Source organism: Esox lucius, chromosome 19 (assembly GCF_011004845.1).
Source record: "Esox lucius isolate fEsoLuc1 chromosome 19, fEsoLuc1.pri, whole genome shotgun sequence".
Lineage (NCBI taxonomy): Eukaryota > Metazoa > Chordata > Actinopteri > Esociformes > Esocidae > Esox > Esox lucius.
The window spans coordinates 30,277,684-30,298,303 of record NC_047587.1 but is presented as its reverse complement, the minus strand read 5'-3'; the positions used below and the strand labels follow the sequence as shown (position 1 = coordinate 30,298,303).

Sequence of the window (20,620 nt, the reverse complement as noted above, 5' to 3'; positions counted from 1 at the left end):
TAGCCAAATGAATACTTTTTATTGATCGCATTATTCGACAGACATTTATTAAGCCAACATTAAAAAGAGATACCATTTGTTTAAAAACACACACAATCAAACACCCGAACGTCCACATGCGCACACACACACACACACACACACACACACACACACACACGAAAGGTTCCATCTGTTATGCTACACAAGAACATGGAAATGAGCCGGGGGACCATTCAGGATCAACTGGGGCACAGTACATTACAAAAATATCAGTAGATGAAGTGAGATAAACACACAGCGTATGTTTCTCAGTTTGGTGCCTTTTCGCACAGCAGTATCTCCCGTTCTGAAATACATTGAGCTATAATGAGGTCTCTGACCTGTGAAGTGTTCAGGGGAGATTCAGTGAAACAATCATACACCACATGATAACTACACTGACCTCTTCACAGAATCGGCCTCTCTCGCTCTTTGGGGCAGATACACGACGCACGTGCACGCTCACACAGGCGCACGCAAACCCTCCTCTACATAAACACATGCGCGCACACACAAAGACGTTGTTAGAAAACCTTTCAATATCAAAGCATCAGTATCCAGTTGTGGCACAGTAACATACCGCTTTTGATATGACAACTTTCCTGACTAATGATAAAAACGTGACACTCGTTTTTGCTTGGCAGCTGCAAGAGGTCACATTCTCCAAGTGTCTTTCTAAAACCTTTCTTTAAACCCAACGTTGAACCCAAAACTGGCTTGGAACGAGGGTTGTGCCTGGTCTACATACAGTCTCCTACACGGGATATGTAATGGGTGCAGCTGTAAGGTGCAATAGTTAGATTTGGTGAACTTTGTATAACAAAAGCACATTTACCACTCCAAAGGCAAGTTACCTTTCTGAGCTCATTTGCATTAGATTTTAGTATAATGACCAGATAGATTAGCGATCATGAGGTGAATTTTGGTTGTTAGTTGAAAATAAATTAGCCATCATTTAACATTTGATGACACAACCAGAAAATAAAGAGGTCATAAAAAGGTAACAACTTTCATCATCATATAACAACCCTAGAAAGGTAGCAATCGAGACATTGATATGACTACAAGTGATCAAACGCATGACGATGGGCGACGGAACTATAAAGACAACAGAAGAATTGAGAAATCACTCTTGGAGTCTGAAAGGGTAAACACTGTCCAACATCATAAAACATTTAAATGAACAAGACGAAAAACACACAATATTAGACATGTTCTGCTCTGCTGTCTATAAATGACTGATAGCAATTTACTCAGAGTTGGACATACATATAGGCCCCTCAGTGGACGCGGGTTATCAAGGCACGTCTTCAGCGGTAAAAATGTAGTGTTACAATAAACTAACCATGACAACTGGGTGTCACGCATCGACTGTAGAAATAGTTCTCCCACGTAGGCACGGAAATGTCACAATAAGAAAAGAAAGAAACGTTATAAAAACAGAAAGCAAGAGCACCGTGCTGACAATACGACTTTGCAGTGAGGGAGGTTCAAATGAACTGTTTGTCATTGTGTAGGTGTCAGTTCAGAAATTATGAAAAAAAACTGATAAAGAACGCCACCAGGGGGATACTGACAGTTGAGACGAATCCGAATGGCCAGTACCCAAAACTACATCCTCGGCTCCGGGAAGATCAGGACTGAACGTGAGTTTCAGTTAGGTTTCAGTTTGGTCTCTCCACACCACTCTTCTCCTCTGCTCTGTTCTCCTCTCCTTCCTCCAGGCTGTCTGCAGCAGCAGTATTTCCCCTCAGGACAGTGGAGTCAGGGCGGTGACAGTTTGCTGACATCGAAGGAAACCGCCGGCTCTCCGGGCTCTGCGCTGTCGATGATTATGCTGGGGTGTGTCTCCTGGGTCTCTGTCGAAACGGGCGAGGTGGAGTTGGTGGAGTGGCCGGTGTGCGGTGAGAAGTGGTGACCGTCCACTGACAGCAGCATGGGGGTTCCGGAACGTTTCAGAGTCTCGTTCATGGAGATACGCACCTCCTCAGGCGTGACGCCCATGTCCTTACTGTACTCCGACGGCGACTTCCTCTTAATCCTCACGTACGCCTTGTCCACCTGGCTTTCTGGGAAAGCCTCGCTATCCTGGAAGCGTCCGAGGAGCCAGATGAAGAAGCCGAAAAGGACAAAGGCGGCCAGGCTCGGGATGAAGGCCAGGCACTTGACGTCCAAGCTGGCTCCCACGTAGCGGCTGTGAAGGAACATGTCCCGGTGAACGTACGAGCGGTTGGTCAGCGGGTCCACGTTGCTGGAGCGCCATTTATAGGTGAGCGTGCTGCGGTTGAAGTCTCCTAACGTGTGGGGCTCCTCCACAGTGAAGATCTTCTCCCCCGGTCCGACGTACTGGCCGTACTCATAGGGCTTGTAGAAGATCTGGTTCTTCCACATGTTGAGGTCCAGAATCAACACCAAAAAGATGATGCCGTAGTTGAACCATTTACCTGCAGGGAGATGTAGGTAGTTAAAGCATCTTCTGAGTCGGGTGGTACAGATCGATTCAATTCATTGTATTGTGCCCAAGCTGAGGTTTCATTGATTGCTGCACAATGTGAACAGAACAGGCAAAAATGAAGACCGGCTGATGAGACAGTCATACACAATGTGAGAATACATTTTCTGGTAGCTACTGTGTCCAACATTGACGCTTAATGAAATGAGGTCATTATATTAATGGTGGCAATCTTCAGGTTTACTGATCCAAAGGCGGATCGCTGCCTCGTTACACGTGACACCATTCTCTCTCTTCAGTTGGACACATCGCCGTTAATAAGCTTTTAGTCAAAGCACTCACGTACTGTAAGGCCATTAGCATAATGCTAAATGCATTGAGGTTAACAACCTAGCGCAACTTAGGGAGCGTTTGCACAGTTTAACATTTAGTGGGGGAACATTAGTTTCTCTCTCCCATGATGGCTGTCACTGAGAGCACACGGTGAAACGCATTTAGCGCAGTAACACCTGGGTGAACAGGATGAAGTTTATTTCCAAAATGCTAGCTCCGAGATTTATTTTGAAATTGTTATTATCTTCATGTATGTGTCAAAATATTTTATTCACATGTATATAAATATAAAATAATAAATTGCCTGTTGCTCTGTAACGTACGGTACCTGTGATATGGATGTGATATTCCTCCTTGAAGATGCTCTTACAGACAGGAAGTTTAAACCTGAGCTGTGTAGTGGACATCCCAGGCAGGTTCATGTCAAGGTCGCCCATGAACTGAGGGAACTCCCAGTCCTGAAAATACACATCGGCCCATCAAATGGAAAACTGTATCCATGGTTCATTTGAACATGAACATGAAAACGTTCAATACACACAGTGTGTATGGTTGAGCTCATCATCCAACAGTCGGTACAACCAGTCTGATAGAAACGGCGACTGCTCAGCCAAACAACCCGCATCATGTAAGATGGAAGCCACACATATAGCGCTGATCCAAAGTTACAGCGGGTGAAAGTCAGCCATTTCTTTTTATGTGTGAGGATGCTGGCTAGGGATTCAGGGGAGGGACCTCGTAAGGTAGCGTGGAGGTCAAACGCCTTCACGTCTAGCTGTGAGCAGCAGTTCACAGTGTGTTTACAAGTGTTCTGTGTCTGCGTGCGTTGGGGTTTTCCTCACGTCAAACCACATCAAGAAATCTGTCAATACAGTCGTCTCTAAGCTGCCCTCTGTGCCTCCTTAGTCATTGGTCGGGTAAAAAGTCAATACAGACTAAATCATTTAAGTTCTTGAGCAAAACACAAAGAAACTGAGGGCAAAATCTCGGAAGAATATGTTTTCAACTGATGGAAAGGTATGCTGTATGTTTTAGATAACACAGACACGACCCTTAATTCTTAAAGCATTTTTCACTAAACTGGAACGATTTTTTACTAGTTCCTATTTGAGTAAATTATCTTATGTAAGGAAGTCTGTAGATCCATATAATTAATGTGCATTTGGAAAAGGTGAGAAGGAGAAGGGACTACGATTATTAATATGGCATTTCACCTAGTGAACTATACTTGGTTTTCTAACGCAGTTTTACTGATAAGCTTGACATTTAAGGCATTCTCCCCCCTCCCATGAAATAATGAGTCTCTTGGACTTGCATACTGAGCACACACACACACACATTTCTCTTTCTAGAGACATAACCTTGGCCCAGTAATACATGTAACCTACTCCTGAACCCTAAACCTAACCATTAACTTAACCTAAACCTAACTATTACCTCAATAACATAACTCATATGCCTAAACCTAACCTAGCCCAAACCTGTAACACCTAAAATAACCCTAAGTAACCCTAATAATTCTAACACCATGCGCAATTGAATGTTTTTCCCATAAACCTGACCCCTAAGTGAAAAACAGAATTTGGAACCTTGGAAAACCACCTTTTGGGGACCTATTTGTCAGGTTTTATTTTTGTGATCACATCAGGTGTCACACATGTACACTAAAATGTAGATCATACACACACCCATACACACACACACCCATACACATACACACACACGCACTATGGAAGGGACTCACACATACCAACACCTAGATTTTTAAAAAATACTATACTAGACTGTAAAATACCCCAAGCCCCTCTAAAAAAGGAGGCTTCTCACATCTGTATCAGACAAAAGCAGGGAGATAATGATGTCTGTCATTAGTCTGGGAATGAAACCACAGTATTTTCTCATGCAGGTGAGACATGAAATTGCATCCTGAACACACACACACACACACAGGTGAATGAAGCCTTTCTGAATGTTGTGGATCACTGTGGCAGGGGAGTAGGCTCGAGGACTCTCTATTGACTGTGCCTGACAAGAGTGCATCGACAGCCAGCCTCAGATCCATGCAAGCACTAATGCAGAGGACTAATTGAAAGAATAAATAACCACAGTAAATGTTCCTGCCTCACGCGTGGCCAGAAAATACAGGAGGCCATCCGGATGAAACAAAGGCGGCTGAATGACAGTGATTTAGAGCCCAACGGGAGGACACAGGAGCGCTGTGACCCAGGTGTGCCAGGAAGTCAAACAGACGGTCACAATATGGAGACCACTCCAGTCAAACAGCATTACATCGGGAGATGGGAGGTGAACCTGACGTCGGGCACAATGAAGTGGTCTGCCTGTTTCTGAGAAGGCACTTCATTGAAAAGCATGGACAAAAAAACACGGACAGGAAGAAGTGATGCTGCGATGAATCATTTATAAAAACGATCCCATGAATGAGCTGAGCCAGACACAGCACTAAACAGTATCTGATTTTGTTCTGATATCATTTTATGAGTGATAATGTCAGTGTCAGTTATAAATCCTTTGTAATTATTCTCCATACCCCTGTAAAACGGCCTGGTCGTTATAAGACCACAGCTGTCAATACTGAGACAGGGTACTGGGTATTTATAACAAGATAAGGTTCTCTCATTCATTATCAGCCATCGGACCATTATATGACCGTTATTATATTAATAATGTAGAAACCGCCATTTAAAAGACACTAAACACTTCACGTCCCGTAATAAGCAATAACAAAGTGGATGCTGGTATTCATTAAACATTAGAAGACACACTGAATCCGGCAACCAGTCCCCGTTGAAACACTGCGCTGTGTTTTTCACCCTGACAAATACATTAGCATATTCATGAGCATGACAAACACTTTATTGATGTATATTCTACTGTAGGATGGCAGGATGGAGGACATTGTGTTGGGAAAAAAGAAAGTAAAAGAACATGGGGGAAAAAAGCCTTGGGTTCACTGCACAGGAGAGAGGAAGACCTTCACAGAAGACTGCTGGATGGAGGGATGAACGAGTGGATGGAGGGATGGAGGGATTGTGGTAGGGATGGATGAATGGCAGGATGGATAAACGAGTGGATGGAGGGAGGGATTGTGGTAGGGATGGATGAATGGCAGGATGGATGAACGAGTGGATGGAGGGAGGGATTGTGGTAGGGATGGATGAATGGCAGGATGGATGAACGAGTGGATGGAGGGAGGGATTGTGGTAGGGATGGATGAACGAGTGGATGGAGGGAGGGATTGTGGTAGGGATGGATGAACGAGTGGATGGAGGGATTGTGGTAGGGATGGATGAATGGCAGGATGGAGGGAGGGATTGTGGTAGGGATGGATGAACGAGTGGATGGAGGGATTGTGGTAGGGATGGATGAACGAGTGGATGGAGGGATTGTGGTAGGGATGGATGAACGAGTGGATGGAGGGAGGGATTGTGGTAGGGATGGATGAATGGCAGGATGGATGAACGAGTGGATGGAGGGAGGGAGGGAGGGATTGCGGTAGGGACGGATGAATGGCAGAATGGACGAATGGGTGGATGACAGTAGAGATGTAAAGTGGGATTTGGAGTTGTGCCAGGAGGAGAGGTGGCTGATAAAATGCCTCCTTCCCTCCCTCAACACAGTGCTGCAGTGCCGAGCCTGGGGGGAGGGGGATGTGCAGACAAGACACGCGAGGAAGGGGGGAGTGGCTAGCAACTTTTTAATTGGTCGCGGGGGAGCCCGTACCTGCATGACAATGAGCAGGTCAAAGACCAGGATGAAGGAAGCCAGGAAGGCCCTGGAGACCTCGTCGCTAGGCAGAAAGCCCCGGTTCAAGTTGTCCCAGCTGATCCAGTCCGTGCTGATGACCAGCAGCACCACAGACGTCAGGGTGATCAGGACCGTCCTACAGGAAACAGGAAGTAGGAGGGTCACCCCAGAGACCTACTATTAGACGGCGCAGCGGGCAACGGTGTCTTCCGTGCATTTATTCAGACGACATGAGAACAAGAGCGTTGGAAGTAATCGCTGTTTAAGTCAGCTTTGATCCAGGTTTATAATTCTATTTTAGTACATGTTTATTTTGTTGACTTTTGAATGTGAAAAATATATTTTGCTCCTTTTTATAATATAACGTGGTAGTCATTCGGTGCTGGTTTTGCTGGTGTTGTGTGGGTAGTTCCATCCCCATGGTGACTGTCTGCATTCTAGCTGATAGCTCGAGCCAAACCATATCATGTTCTCACATTTTAAGTGACATGTTACATTTTACTAAAGTGGATTTATTTTCCCTCCTGTCCAGACGAGACATTGTTGGCACAGTTACAGTGATTTACCCAGAAAATTTGCAGCATAATGTCAAGACATATTTCTCAACATATTCATCAATCATACTTCACCGCTATTTGAGATGATGGCTTGTCACAGCACAAATATATTCTGACAGTCAGATTAGGGAGATCCATCAATAATACACAGGCTTGAAGAGGAGGCACAGAGACCAGAGGACTCTGTGTTGCATTCAAACAGACAAATAATCAATTTGAGAGTGTGGCTTTGAACTTTAATGTATTGATGTTTCATACATTTCAAACCATTCAGACAATACCACACTGCTTGGACAGTGTTCTTTGGTTTCTATATGACACAGCTAGTTTAGTACAAGGCACAATGACAGCAGGCACATATCTAGGTGTCAGAAAACCAGCCCTCCCATCGTATCACATTGAACAATTGTCATTTATTAAACACATTCTTGGGGTTCTTATAAACACACAATATTGTTTATGCTTGTCATATGAATCCAGCAGTTGTTTGCTACAATGCTAGAAGTCATGGAGACAGGCTGTGACTAAAGCTAGCCAGAGCCATTTGACTAATTGAAGTTGTTGTTTTTAAGAACAATGCTGTTGATTTTTTTGATTATTAATTAAGAACAACAAGTAAATTCAGGAGAAATTTCTTTGCTGGTCCTCCCCGTATTCCAACATGGCGGCAACCCGAAAACAATCTGTAAGCTCAGATATCCCTGACGTGCCCCTGGTGTCCTGTCCAATAACCACTACAGAATTAGAGGCATGGAGAGGGACATAAACCTGTCTTGTTTGACAAGATCTGTTTGAAATGACCATCGACCACTCCCATGTGAAGAACATTACTGAACACCGTGTCACACTTTGAGCAGGTCGTGTGTGTGTGTGTGCGGTTGTGCGTGTGTGTGCGTCTGTGTCCGTGTGCACGCTTGCGATTGTGCATGCATGTGTAAAGGCAGGGGTATAGCTGACCTTGCAATGTCCATTGATTTCCTTTGCCTGTTTTCCTAATTAAAGGTGCTGAAACTGAGCAGAGGGAGATTAACAGGCCAATTGGCTCAGTGTGTTACTGTGTCCAACCCTACAGGGCGCACAGACACAGGCACATCGAAACCCAGGGGAGCACAGGGTGCCAACCTCAGATCAGAGGCTGGAAATGGAAAAGGAAATCATACCAGAAGAGGACGATCCTGTGGTTGCCTTGTTTCCAGAACCTTCTGGCGGCTTTGCCCCAGTCTGGGTAGTGCTGGTCCTGCAGCATCATGTCAGTGACCTGGGGAACACGGGATAACATACCAACATGGGTTAACATACCAACATGGGTAAACGTGTTGATATACCAACCTGGGTTAACATACCAACATGGGTTAATGTGTTAACATACCAACATGGGTTAACAAACCAACATGTGTTAACATACCAACACGGGTTAACATGTGTTAACATACCAACACGGGTTAACATACCAACATGTGTTAACATACCAACACAGGTTAACATACCAACATGGATTAACATGGGTTAACATACCAACACGGGTTAACATGTGTTAACATATCAAGAGGGTTAACATAACAACACGGGTTAACATGTGTTAACATACCAACACAGGTTTACATATCAACACGGGTTAACATACCAACACAGGTTAACATACCAACACAGGTTAACATACAAACACAGGTTAACACGGGTTAACATACCAACACGGGTTAAAGCGGGTTAACAAACCAACACGGGTTAACATGCCAAAACAGGTTAACATACCAACATTGATAAACATGCCAACACAGGTTAACATACCAACATGGGTTAACAAGTGTTAGCATACCAACATGGGTTAACATACCAACATGGGTTAACATACAAACACAAGTTAACACGGGTTAACATACCAACACGGGTTAAAACGGGTTAACAAACCAACACGGGTTAACGTGCCAAAACAGGTTAACATACCAACACGGGTTAACATACCAACATGGGTTAACATACCAACACGGATTAACATGCCAACACAGGTTAACATACCAACATGTGTTAACAAGTGTTAGCATACCAACATGGGTTAACATACCAACACGGATTAACATGCCAACATGGGTTAACATACCAACACAGGTTAACATGTGTTAACATACCAACACGGGTTAACATACCAACACAGGTTAACATGTGTTAACATACTAACACGGGTTAACATACCAACATGTGTTAACATACCAACACGGGTTAACATACCAACACAGGTTAACATACCAACATGGGTTAACATGGGTTAACATAACAACATGGGTTAACATACCAACACGGGTTAACGTGTTAACATATCAAGAGGGTTAACATAACAACACGGGTTAACATGTGTTAACATACCAACACAGGTTTACATATCAACACGGGTTAACATACCAACAAAGGTTAACATACAAACACGGGTTAACATGCCAAAACAGTTTAACATACCAACACGGATTAACATGCCAACACGGGTTAACATGCCAACATGGTTTAACATGCCAACACAGGTTAACATACCAACATGGGTTAACATACCAACACGGATTAACATGCCAACACAGGTTAACATACCAACATGGGTTAACAAGTGTTAGCATACCAACATGGGTTAACATACCAACACGGGTTAACAAACCAACCCATGCAGCATGTGGGAGGGAGAAATGAGCAAATGCTGTGATTTGACAGTACTGAGCCAACATCGCAGTCTGACTAAAATTTTTAAGTAATCCAATCGACCTTTTCTTTAAATCACTGAATTTCTTTCTTGTGTACACAGGGTCCGGAATGAGCTTGTGTTATTTCATTTGGAACGCACTGTCAACGTAGATGGTTGGAATTTGCCATGGAATTACATAATCAATATGAAATGGATTGCTTCCTTTGTGTTTTACAGATGGTCATTGAAAGGAATATGTTTATTTTATTAATATCAATTTGGATTTTGGAGGGTCTAATATACTGCTATAGAAATCTAGCTTTGGGAGAAGGTAATTGAGGCGAGTGTCATTTGTCAGTAGGACACATCTCCTTCACGCTGATTGAGTGGAGAAGGATTTGTCTGAAGAAATCAGAAACATCTTTCAGGCATGAGCAATGTTGCAAAAACAGCCATTTCCTTCCCACTCATCTAGCGATGACACAACCAAAATATCTGCTCTGCTGAAGAAAGACGGGACACATAGGTTGCCTCGAAAGTGCCTCGTTGAATTAATCAAATGTAGGAAAAAAAGCATAATGTCTGTATTCAGCACTTCCATCTCTCCTTTCTCTGCAGTGTCTACTCTAGAATACTAATGGCAACTCAGAGGAAGCTTGTCAAGTATTCTCCGTGTTTATGTCAGACTCCTTTGTCTCCCAGCACGGCCAGTCCAATCCCAGATCCCAGTGGAGATCTCTCCTCACTGTATGTTGACAAATGACCAGGGATGGGCTGGTGAAGAGGTATGGCAGGCAGCTCCCGTCTCTCCTCCACCCTCGCTGTCTCCCCTCCACCCCTCACTCTCACCTCTACCCCTCACTGACACAACACCCCTCCACCCCTAACTGTCTCCCCTCCATCCCTCACTGTCTCCCCTCCACCCCTCACAGTCTCACCTCTCCTCCACCCCTCACTGTCTCACCTCCCCTCCCCCCTCACTGTCTCACCTCCCCTCCACCCCTCACTGTCTCTCCTCTCCTCCACCTCTCACTGTCTCTCCTCTCCTCCACCTCTCACTGTCTCACCTCTCCTCCACCCCTCACAGTCTCACCTCTCCTCCACCCCTCACTGTCTCACCTCCCCTCCACCCCTCACTGTCTCTCCTCTCCTCCACCTCTCACTGTCTCACCTCTCCTCCACCCCTCACTGTCTCACCTCCCCTCCACCCCTCACTGTCTCCCCTCCACCCTCACTGTCTCCCCTCCACCCCTCAATGTCTCTCCTCTCCTCCACCCCTCACTGTCTCACTGTCTCACCTCCCCTCCACCCCTCACTGTCTCTTCTCCACCCCTCGCTGTCTCACATCTCCTCCACCCCTCACTGTCTCTCCTCCATCCCTCACTGTCTCACCTCTCCTTCACCCCTCGCTGTCTCCCCTCCACCCCTCACTGTCTCACCACTCCTCCACTCACTCCCCTTCTCTACCCCACCCCTTGCTGTCTTTCTTCCACCCCACTGTCTTCCCATCTCATCTCCACCCCTTGCTCTCTCCCTTCTCTCCTCTACCCCTTGCTCCCTGCTTTCACCTCTCCTCCATCCCTCATTGTCTCACCTCCCCTGCACCCCTCACTGTCTCACCTCTCCTCCACCCCTCACTGTCTCTCCTCTCCTCCACCCCTCACAGTCTCACCTCCCCTGCACCCCTCACTGTCTCTCCTCTCCTCCACCCCTCACTGTCTCTCCTCTCCTCCACCCCTCACTGTCTCTCCTCTCCCCCACTCACTCCCCTTCTCTACCCCACCCCTTGCTGTCTTTCCTCCACCCCACTGTCTTCCCATCTCATCTCCACCCCTTGCTCCCTCCTTTCTTCTCCACCAATGCTCACAATCTCCCTTCCTCTCCTCTACCCCTCACTATCTCCTCTCCTCCACCCTTAACAGTTTCTCCTCTCCTCTGAGTCGTGCTGTTGTGTTTGTCTGAATCCTGCGACCTCAGGCGGCCTCTGGTCTGTTCCTGATGCAGTCTGTTCGATGTGGATGAGTAACACCGTGGACCGGGACCAGGTGTTAAGGGGATACACACACGTCCCCCAGTCTCTGTGCCCGCGGTGTATTCCACTGCTAATCAGTGTCGCCGGGCAACACCCAGCACACTATGTTGTCTCACCATCCAGGCAGTCACAAAGTCCCCCATCCAGGTCCCCACCGCAGCAATCTTCATGAAGCTCTCGTTCCTGATACCCATGTACTCTGTCACCATGTAAGGCCTGGGGGACAGAGAAAGAGAGGAAAAGGAGGGCAAGAGGTAATGGAGGAAAGACAAAAAAACAGTAAGCGTGGCTGCTAAGTGTCATGTGGCTAAACAATCCACGTCAAGCCGGCCCTGTGAGAACAGTGTGTGACAGGAAATTCCGCCCCCCAGGGGCCCCCAGTGTTGTAAACATTTTAGTACGAACTGCCGTGAAACGTATTCAACAGTATTCATTTGGCCCTGATCTAACTCCCTAATGTTTGGGAATTCTCTCCAATTCGTGCATTTGTACCTGTGTCTAGGTGAATTTAAATCAGCATCATCCAGAAGCATGAGACATCTCCGTTAGTCGCAGGACAATGTTACTTGGCGACAAAGCACAGCTTCTCGTGCGCACGCCGTGGGAGAGAAGAAGCCAATTCTGAGGTATTGCGGTTAGTCTTTGGCGCAGGGAAAAAGATGACATGCATTGGCTAGCGTCCTAGTTCTCCCTCCTCCGTCTCATCTTGTAGGTCGAGACGGCAGCAGGAGACTTTTGTTCAGGTCTTCAGTCATCTTCCCTCCTTCTCAGTCAGTTAATAACATTGGGAAAAACTGGGTCACAAGCCTTGTCTATGTGACTATCCACCCACCTCTCCCCAAAGTCGAGAATAAAGGAGGGCTGCAAAAAGGGAGGGGTGTTTGATCTCCTGGCAGCATCGTAGAGGCAGTGAAGCAGGTGTTCTCTTCTCCTCCTCCTCTCCCTCTCCAACCCCCCTCGACGGGTCAGCATCTCCCGAATAGACGGGCAGGCAGGAACACGGCTCTGGAGGTTTTCCAGCAGGTTGTTTTTGATGTCAGGAGCTCCAGCCATATTTGGGAGGCCCAGTGTCTGTTTTCAAACCTGCCAGGAATTACGCTGAAAATATTTTTTGGGGAAAATTAAATATAACAACCATGCCAGTTTTCTTTTTTCAGTGCTTTTGTTTAATATGCTAATAGTGTACAGTGGACTCAACCAACTCCTAAGCACTACAGGATAATTACATTATCCCATTAAAGAGCTTAAGCAGGTTTAAATTAAACTTCAATAGGCATTCATCTCCAATTAAGGATAGTGGCTCCTCCCTTCTCTCAGCCATTCACTCATAATTCCCCTTATTAACACGCACCATTTTTTTTTTAAAGATAGCACTGGGGCGTTATTAGTTTAAAAAAGCACCAAACACAAACGGCACTTATTTTCTTTTTGCTGTTTTCTTGTTCTTTGAAATCAGGAAAATTAGCCGCTTTCAAAACAGACACGGCGTTAAGGATGTTGTGCTGAATTTGCTGCGACGGGTCTTCATTATCGGAAAGCGCGAAGGGCACGGGTGACTTATCACCTTGCTGCGACCGCAAATAAAAGCCCCTTGATGAGAATGGGGATTTACACCAGCATTAAGTCAGTGAGAAGCACAGCGCTTCGGCCCTTGTCCAGTTGCCTAGGAGATCCCACGGGGAGTCGTTTCATCCGCAGCAAAATTATAATTGATAGGCCGGGAAGCAGTGTGTAGTCCTGGTCAGCCCTAAATCTAGCCTGTCGCTGGACGTATAAAAGAAAACACTCCACCTCTCTCCACCCCTTGCTCCGTCGTCTAATTGGTCAAATCTTCCAGGCAGCAATATTTCCCTATTACTTTGGACAACACAGAGGAAGAGTTTGGAGGAATATTCTCTCAGCATGATTAAAGGCAGCACTTTCTGACTTATTCATGCTCGCTGAAAATTTAATGGCCCGCGAACCGAATGACCTAAAGAGAGGGTTCACGACAGCGGCGGAACATCGCTACAGTAGATACCACATCCTGGTTACCGGATGACCTAACGAGAGGGTTCACGACAGCGGCGGAACATCGCTACAGTAGATACCACATCCTGGTTACCAGACGTACCAAACGACACTACCAAATTCTACTGTAAATGTGTTAAGTGCTTTCTTTATAATTATGCAGTTTCACTTTTCTATTCCACCAAGCTTGATTTATTCTTTAATCATGTTTTTCAAAAATGTCTCAGGTTAAAAATGTGCACTGTCGTTCCAATAAACAATTCCAAAAAGGCTACTTCTGAAACATCAGCTCAGTTGTACCATAAATAATCAGATTCAAAAGGGCTCCCGGTGAAATATCAGACCGTGAATAATAAAATCCAAAATTGCTCCGTGTGAACCGTCAGTACAGGCCTTCCAATGGTCTGATCCAAAATGGCATTGTGTGGAAAAACAGTACCCTAATACCATGAATAATCAGACCCAAAATGTCTCCTTGTTGAACATCAGCACAGTAGTTACACAAATAATAAAATCCAAAATTGCTCCCTGTGAACCGTCAACACAGGCATTCCAATGTTCTGATCCAAAATGGCATTGTGTGGAAAACCAGTACCCTAAAACAGTGAATAACCAGACCCAAAATGGCTTCTTGTTGAACATCAGTGCAGTAGCTACATTAATAATCAGATCCAAAATGGGTTCTCTATTTTTACCCAGCCTGGGCCACTGGTCTCCTTGTTTTCCCGCCCCCAAAAAAACATTTCCCAGTGAGATGTGTCAATCCAAGGCATCCCCTGGTCTATTTATTGACACCCCTGCGGCATGGGAATAAGTAGTGGGTGCACCTGTGTCCTCAAGGCGGATGCCTGGCTTTCTGTACTCTCCCTAGGTCCAAGAATAATCTGATCCAAAATGGCTCCTGTGGCTCGAAGCCGTGAACCACTTCTGTCTACATCTACCCTCTCTGTGGAACACAATTTGTTTTCTCAGACATCTTGTATGGACTTGCACTGTAAGTCATCATCATGTCCCGTCTGGCCTTCCTCTGTTATCCCTGACGCTTCTACCCACTGGCTTCTTCTTCTGTAGATGTGTGGTAAATCTGACGGTCTGCGGTTCTGGAGGACCATGGCAGGTGTGTAACCTCCGAAAAGCCTTGGGGGTGTGCAGTCTACTACAGTACACTGACACACTTTCAGATCCACTGTCGTCTGCATTGAGAGCTTTCTCCCTTCTCCTCTGTGGGCCGAGCACATTTGACAGTAAACACAGCATTGGGGACTGGAGAGTTATGAGGAACATCATGTTGTCTTGGTAGGGCCTCTCTACCATCACTACATCAACTCCCAAGACGACTTAAGGCCTCTATCGCCATCCATCACACTGTTTTTTAGTCAGTGTCATCAGCAAACCTATTGTATAGAATTCACTCCGGATGGTTTTGCCGTCTCTTATCGCTTTACAGGCTCATACACTGGGAGAGAGAAAACCCAGCAGGCACTTTTGTAGGCCACCACCAGTATCTGTTTCCTGTATCAGTTTTCCATTAAACAAGACCTAAATTAAATCTGCTGGTCCCAGAAGCATATAAATCCACTTGACTTGGCCTTTACATTGTCGCAAATGTAAAAAAACATACCTGCACAAAGACACACACACATGCATACACACATGTACACACACGTACACACACGCACAAGAACAGAATTAACTGCGATAAGCTTTTATACAAATGATTGCTTGTAGATGCATTCAAATGTTTGAAATGTTGATTAAAAGACAAGCTTCAACATGGCCATTTGACGCCACTCATGGGACGATCAGTTCTGCTCTGCGCCTGGTATTTAGAACTATCAGGACACATTTTATAATCATCTTTTATCAAAAACGGTTTGCAGAGCAGAACCAATCTTTTACGGAACAGTGCGAGGAAGAAACATAAAGACAAGATTTTGACAAAGTGACAAACACACACACAGACAGACAGACAGACAGACCGAAACACACAGACAGATCGATACACACACAGACAGACAGACCGATACACACACAGACAGACAGACCGATACACACACAGACAGACAGACCGATACACACACAGACAGACAGACTGATACACACACAGACAGACAGACCGATACACAGACACTGTTGGACATTTTCCTATTTGCAATTCCCAGTGTACTTCCCCACACAGTTGTCAAGGTTACTGCGTTTTTCTGTGGGCAGTCCCTGTCTGTATCTCTGCATAAGGATGACCCGTGACAAGCCCCTCCCCCTGTCCCACATCCCAGCAGGACAAGGTGAGCGAACGATGCTGAGGTCATGACAGAAATCTCTCCCCATTCGTGGAAGCGTGAGTCTGCGTAAACGTTAGTGGTGAAAATGTTTGCATTAAACATCATTAGCTACGTAAGCACAAGGTCACAGTGTAGTTTACTGACTGAAATGTGGGTGACTGTGGGTAAAGTACCAGGGAAAATGTTGCTTTACCCACAGTCACCCAGACAGACATATAGGCCGACCGACAGATATACAGGCAGGCAGACAGACGTATATACACACAGGCAGATAAACAGACAGGAGGGATGCTGCTAAACTCTTGTGTTGCTATAATCCAGAGGGTGTCTGCAGTCATCCGCCCCTCCCTCCTCCAGATGAGGACAAAACAGCCTGCAGACTGTCCCTCAGTTTGGCCCAGTCCCGGCAGATTCCCTGCCTCCTCCTCTAAATTAGGCATGATTAATGCACACGGCGCCACACGTCGGGCCTTCTTAATTAAATAACACCGCCTGGTTAGGGGCCGCTCTCTGCCGGTAATGGTACCATAAGATGTCAGAACGGAACCGACGGCATGACGGACTGCCGGTGAAGGGCGTCGAACTCCCTGGGCGGTCACACTCCTCTGACTTCACACAAACAGTCTCCTAATCAGACAGTTATATTTAAATGCAAATGGACCAGATGTGAAAGCCGCCCCGTGACAAGTGCGGATGTGGATTACGGCGCTGTGGGAGCCACCATGGAGGGACGATTTCTGAATTATGCTATGGACAGAAAGGCAACTGGTTTTGTTGGTAATTGTTGACCCCGACCCGTTAACATTTTCAGTACTGCCTGTCTGGCCTTCTGCAGCAACATCAATTCAGACTAGCACAGAATGAATAGCACATGTTGCTTTATAACAGCCATTGTCATTTCCACAACTCAAACTTTACTGACCCACATTATTTCTAGTGCATTTATAGTAACATTTTGTAAGTTGCTGTAGTTGAATTCAGCTCAGTGCTAAAAGGTACAACACAATGAAAGCATGAACTCTGGATCAGGGACGGCATAAGGTGACAGGTGAGAGAGACAGCACGAGAGAAAAACACATCCCTCTCAGCCAAACACACACACAGTCAGCTACACAGTCACACACACAAACACAGTCAGCTACACACACACACACAGTGTTAGCCAAACACACATACCCAAAGTCAGCCACATAGACACACCGTCAGAGACATATGGTCAGAAGCACACAGCCAGACAGCCAGAACTCTTTATAGGAGTGTTAGATGGGGAAAATATTTTTAAGTGTGTGCGTGTGTGTGTGTGTGCGTGTGGAGTGTGTGTGTGTGTGTGTGTGTGTGTGTGCGTGTGTGTTGGCCTGAAATAACATTGCAGATAGAAGCTGAGCATATCATGGTGTGTTTTCTCAAATACATCCTTATTTTCCGAGGCAGATAGCTTCTACAAAGCATTGGCAATAACTGTGACTTGTCCTCTCTGAACAAAAAAGTCAAAAATACCATTAATTCCCACCCAGAAGCTTCCAATCCAGCACTTCCCAGAGGGATTGTACGGCACTTCTCTTCTTTGCAACAGTAACACAACAACAGCCTCATATTGACTGAGGGAACGCGGGAGATGGATGCAGAAAAGTGTTGGACGCAGATCAAAAGTTTCCCTGCATCATCAGAGCTGGAACAATTCCATTCTTCTCTCCACCCATCTGTCCCTCCCTCCCTCCCATCCTCTCCCTTCCACTCCTCTCCCTTCCACTCCTCTCCCTCCCACCCCTCCTTCCCTCTCCCTCTCCCCCTCCCTCCCTCCCTCTCCCTCCCACCCTCTCCCTTCCACTCCTCTCCCTTCCACTCCTCTCCCTCCCTCCCACCCTCTCCCTCCCTCTCCCTCCCTCCCTCTTCCTCCCACCCTCTCCCTCCCTCTCTCTCCAGCCCCTCTTCCTCCTCTCTCCTCCCTCTCCCTTCCACTCCTCTCCCTCCCACTCCTCTCTCCCACCCCTCTCCATCTCCCTCCCTCTCCCTCCCACCCCCCTACCTCTCTCCCTCCCACTCCTCTCCCTCCCACTCCTCTCCCTCCCACTCCTCTCTCTCCCACTCTTCTCCCTCCCACTCCTCTCCCTCCCACTCCTCTCCCTCCCACCTCTGTCTCCTAACTGCTGCATAGGCTCCCATCAGAGCCCATCATCTTCTGAGGCTTGACCTGGTCCTGCCTGGTAGAGTGTGAACACTGTTCTAACAGGTCTGCCTTAGACAGAGATGTAAACACTAATTGTCTCTGGCATAGCCCTGGCCTTCAGAGGACACAGAGAAGGAGAGGAGGAGGAACGGGGAGAGGAGAACGAATGGGGGGAGGTGATTACAGAGAGAGGAGGATGAACAGTGAGGGGGCAAGGGGCAGAAGAGTAATGGAGCAAGAGGAGGAACATGGAGGGGAGGAGGAGCAACATGGGATGAGGACCATGGAGGGCAGAAGAAACAGGGAGAACAGGAGAACCATGGAGGGCAGAAGTGACAGGGAGTGGAGGAACAGGTAGGGAGCAGGAGGAAAGATGTGGAGCAAACAGAAGCAGGTACTGAGCAAGCAGGAGGAAAAGGGTGGTGCCAAAAGAGAACAGACAGGAAAAAAAGGCAGAGCAGAGGAGCAGAGCAAAGACTGCTGTCTCCTGCTGCCTCCTGGAGGGCTGCTGGCTAGGAGTGTTCACTTGCTTAACAACAGCACCATCTATCTTCCTTAAGAGACCCTTACAAGTGGAAATAACCAGGTGATATCATTGGAACTTGGCACATCTGGAGGACTGCTATTTATGTCTGGGACAAATTACTGACCAACAGAAAGTACCTGAATCATTGTGTCTGCAGTTCAGCATTGTTACTGACTGCCTGCACCTCTCACACTGAGAAATATCCCACCACTTCCACTGAGCAAAATCATTTGAAGGGTTTTTTTTTTACGTTGTTTCAATCCGATAAAGACGTCTTTTCAACGTCTCGCACTGACAGGAAACTGTCTCAAGACAGCTATTAGGACAACATTCTAAAACACACACACATGAACAGACACAGCACTTCTGCAGTCGGTACGGACACTATAATGGACGTTTGGAAGCATGAAATAGGAGAGTGGCAGAAAGAAGTCCACTTTGTGACATACACACTAAGTGAGTATAAAGAGCCACATGTCTCTGCATTTTCCTTCCTCAGCCAACCACAAAGAGCAGGCGTGATTGATGTCACTGTCACACTTTGGCCAGTGTGACAAATAGGCAGATTTAACAAGCATATTCCCCTTCCTTGTATAGAACAATAACACTGTGCCGTTAGCAGTTACCCAGCTTGTCCAACCTTAGAGATAGCGGAGTGGTTCTGTTACAATTGAAAAGTGTTTTTATGACAGATCTCATTCTGACCTCGACTACTTTCAAATGACGGCTTGTGTTATACGCCATGTCACTTTAATGTTTCGCAAACAAACACAAACAACCATTTAATCACCAGCCATCCAACTCATAGCTTTCGGAAAACAGGGAGACATATTCTCTCTCAGACTGACTGATTGACCGACCCATTAAAATGCTAAAATGGATTCCTGCTACTGGCTTGATGTGCGCCTGAAGGGACTCTGCACCTTGTTACCCACTAAGTTCAGGTGAACCAGTAGAGGAGAAGATAAAGGGGAAGCCATCTTGACTTGACTGATTCATTCAATAAACCAAGATGGCCGACCTGATCATCACGGAAGAGTTATGGGGGTCCTGAAAATGATCTGTCAGAAGTCCAAACCCCCACCCACTGCCCATTTCCTCCACCCCCAACTTAAACTCTTCGGGGTGATTGATCAGACAGGGAGCGAGCCTCGGCTCAAAGCGCCCATGTTTTGATCAATCGATCAAACGCCGTCGACAGAGAGAGAGAGAGAGAGGCTGTAGCAAAGCAGAGCACCAGGGAGTGAATGGGAGAGAAGGATGACACACTGAGCGGTGGCTTACCCCATGCTTCCTGCCATCAGAAGGATCAGGTTGTAGATGTGTGAGAAGATGAAGAGGAAAAGGATGGTGCTGAAGAACATGGTCATCCAGGAGCCGTGATCTTCGCGGAACATTTTCAGTCGCAGGTATCGACCTACAGGGGCACGGGGAGGACACACCTGTTCAGTGGCAGACTCCGATCACAGGGCCTTATGTTACCTCAGGGGACGCGTCTGAAACGGCTACTCTTCAGGAACAGGGACCTATTTTAGATGCAGCCTGTGTCAGATTCAAACCTGGGCTGAACCAACGATGGTGAAAGGACAGGCTGTATCCACGCACACCAAAATTAATTTCCTGTGAGAAAACTCACCATTCACGACATTGTGTGTGACGATAATCATCAAGGCAAAAGTATCATCAATTGTCATCATCAATTCAAAATAATTCCACTCGGTCCAAACTCCACACAGACAACATTCTTTATATTCCCAACTTTTAATCTCACTGAAAGCCGGTTGTATTCTGACCCGACGATGAAGCCTGG

The 20,620-nt window shown here is 46.4% G+C and overlaps 1 protein-coding gene across 4 annotated transcripts in view; it reads right to left on the bottom strand.

Moving 5' to 3' along the window:
* The window catches only part of tmem117 (transmembrane protein 117), a 38,498-nt gene continuing 17,878 nt past the window's right edge, over nucleotides 1-20,620 (bottom strand). For 3 of the 4 annotated variants that reach the window (XM_010898190.4, XM_020040556.3, XM_020040557.3), the window contains 6 exons: nucleotides 20,095-20,227; nucleotides 11,942-12,041; nucleotides 8,289-8,386; nucleotides 6,548-6,707; nucleotides 3,135-3,264; nucleotides 1-2,465 (listed from right to left, as the gene is read on the bottom strand). In XM_010898190.4, coding sequence (XP_010896492.1) covers nucleotides 1,786-2,465; nucleotides 3,135-3,264; nucleotides 6,548-6,707; nucleotides 8,289-8,386; nucleotides 11,942-12,041; nucleotides 20,095-20,227 — 1,301 coding nt within the window. In that variant the 3' untranslated portion in view covers nucleotides 1-1,785. The remainder of the gene's footprint in view (nucleotides 2,466-3,134; nucleotides 3,265-6,547; nucleotides 6,708-8,288; nucleotides 8,387-11,941; nucleotides 12,042-20,094; nucleotides 20,228-20,620) is intronic. The other variant, XM_013139024.4, reaches the window with a different exon arrangement.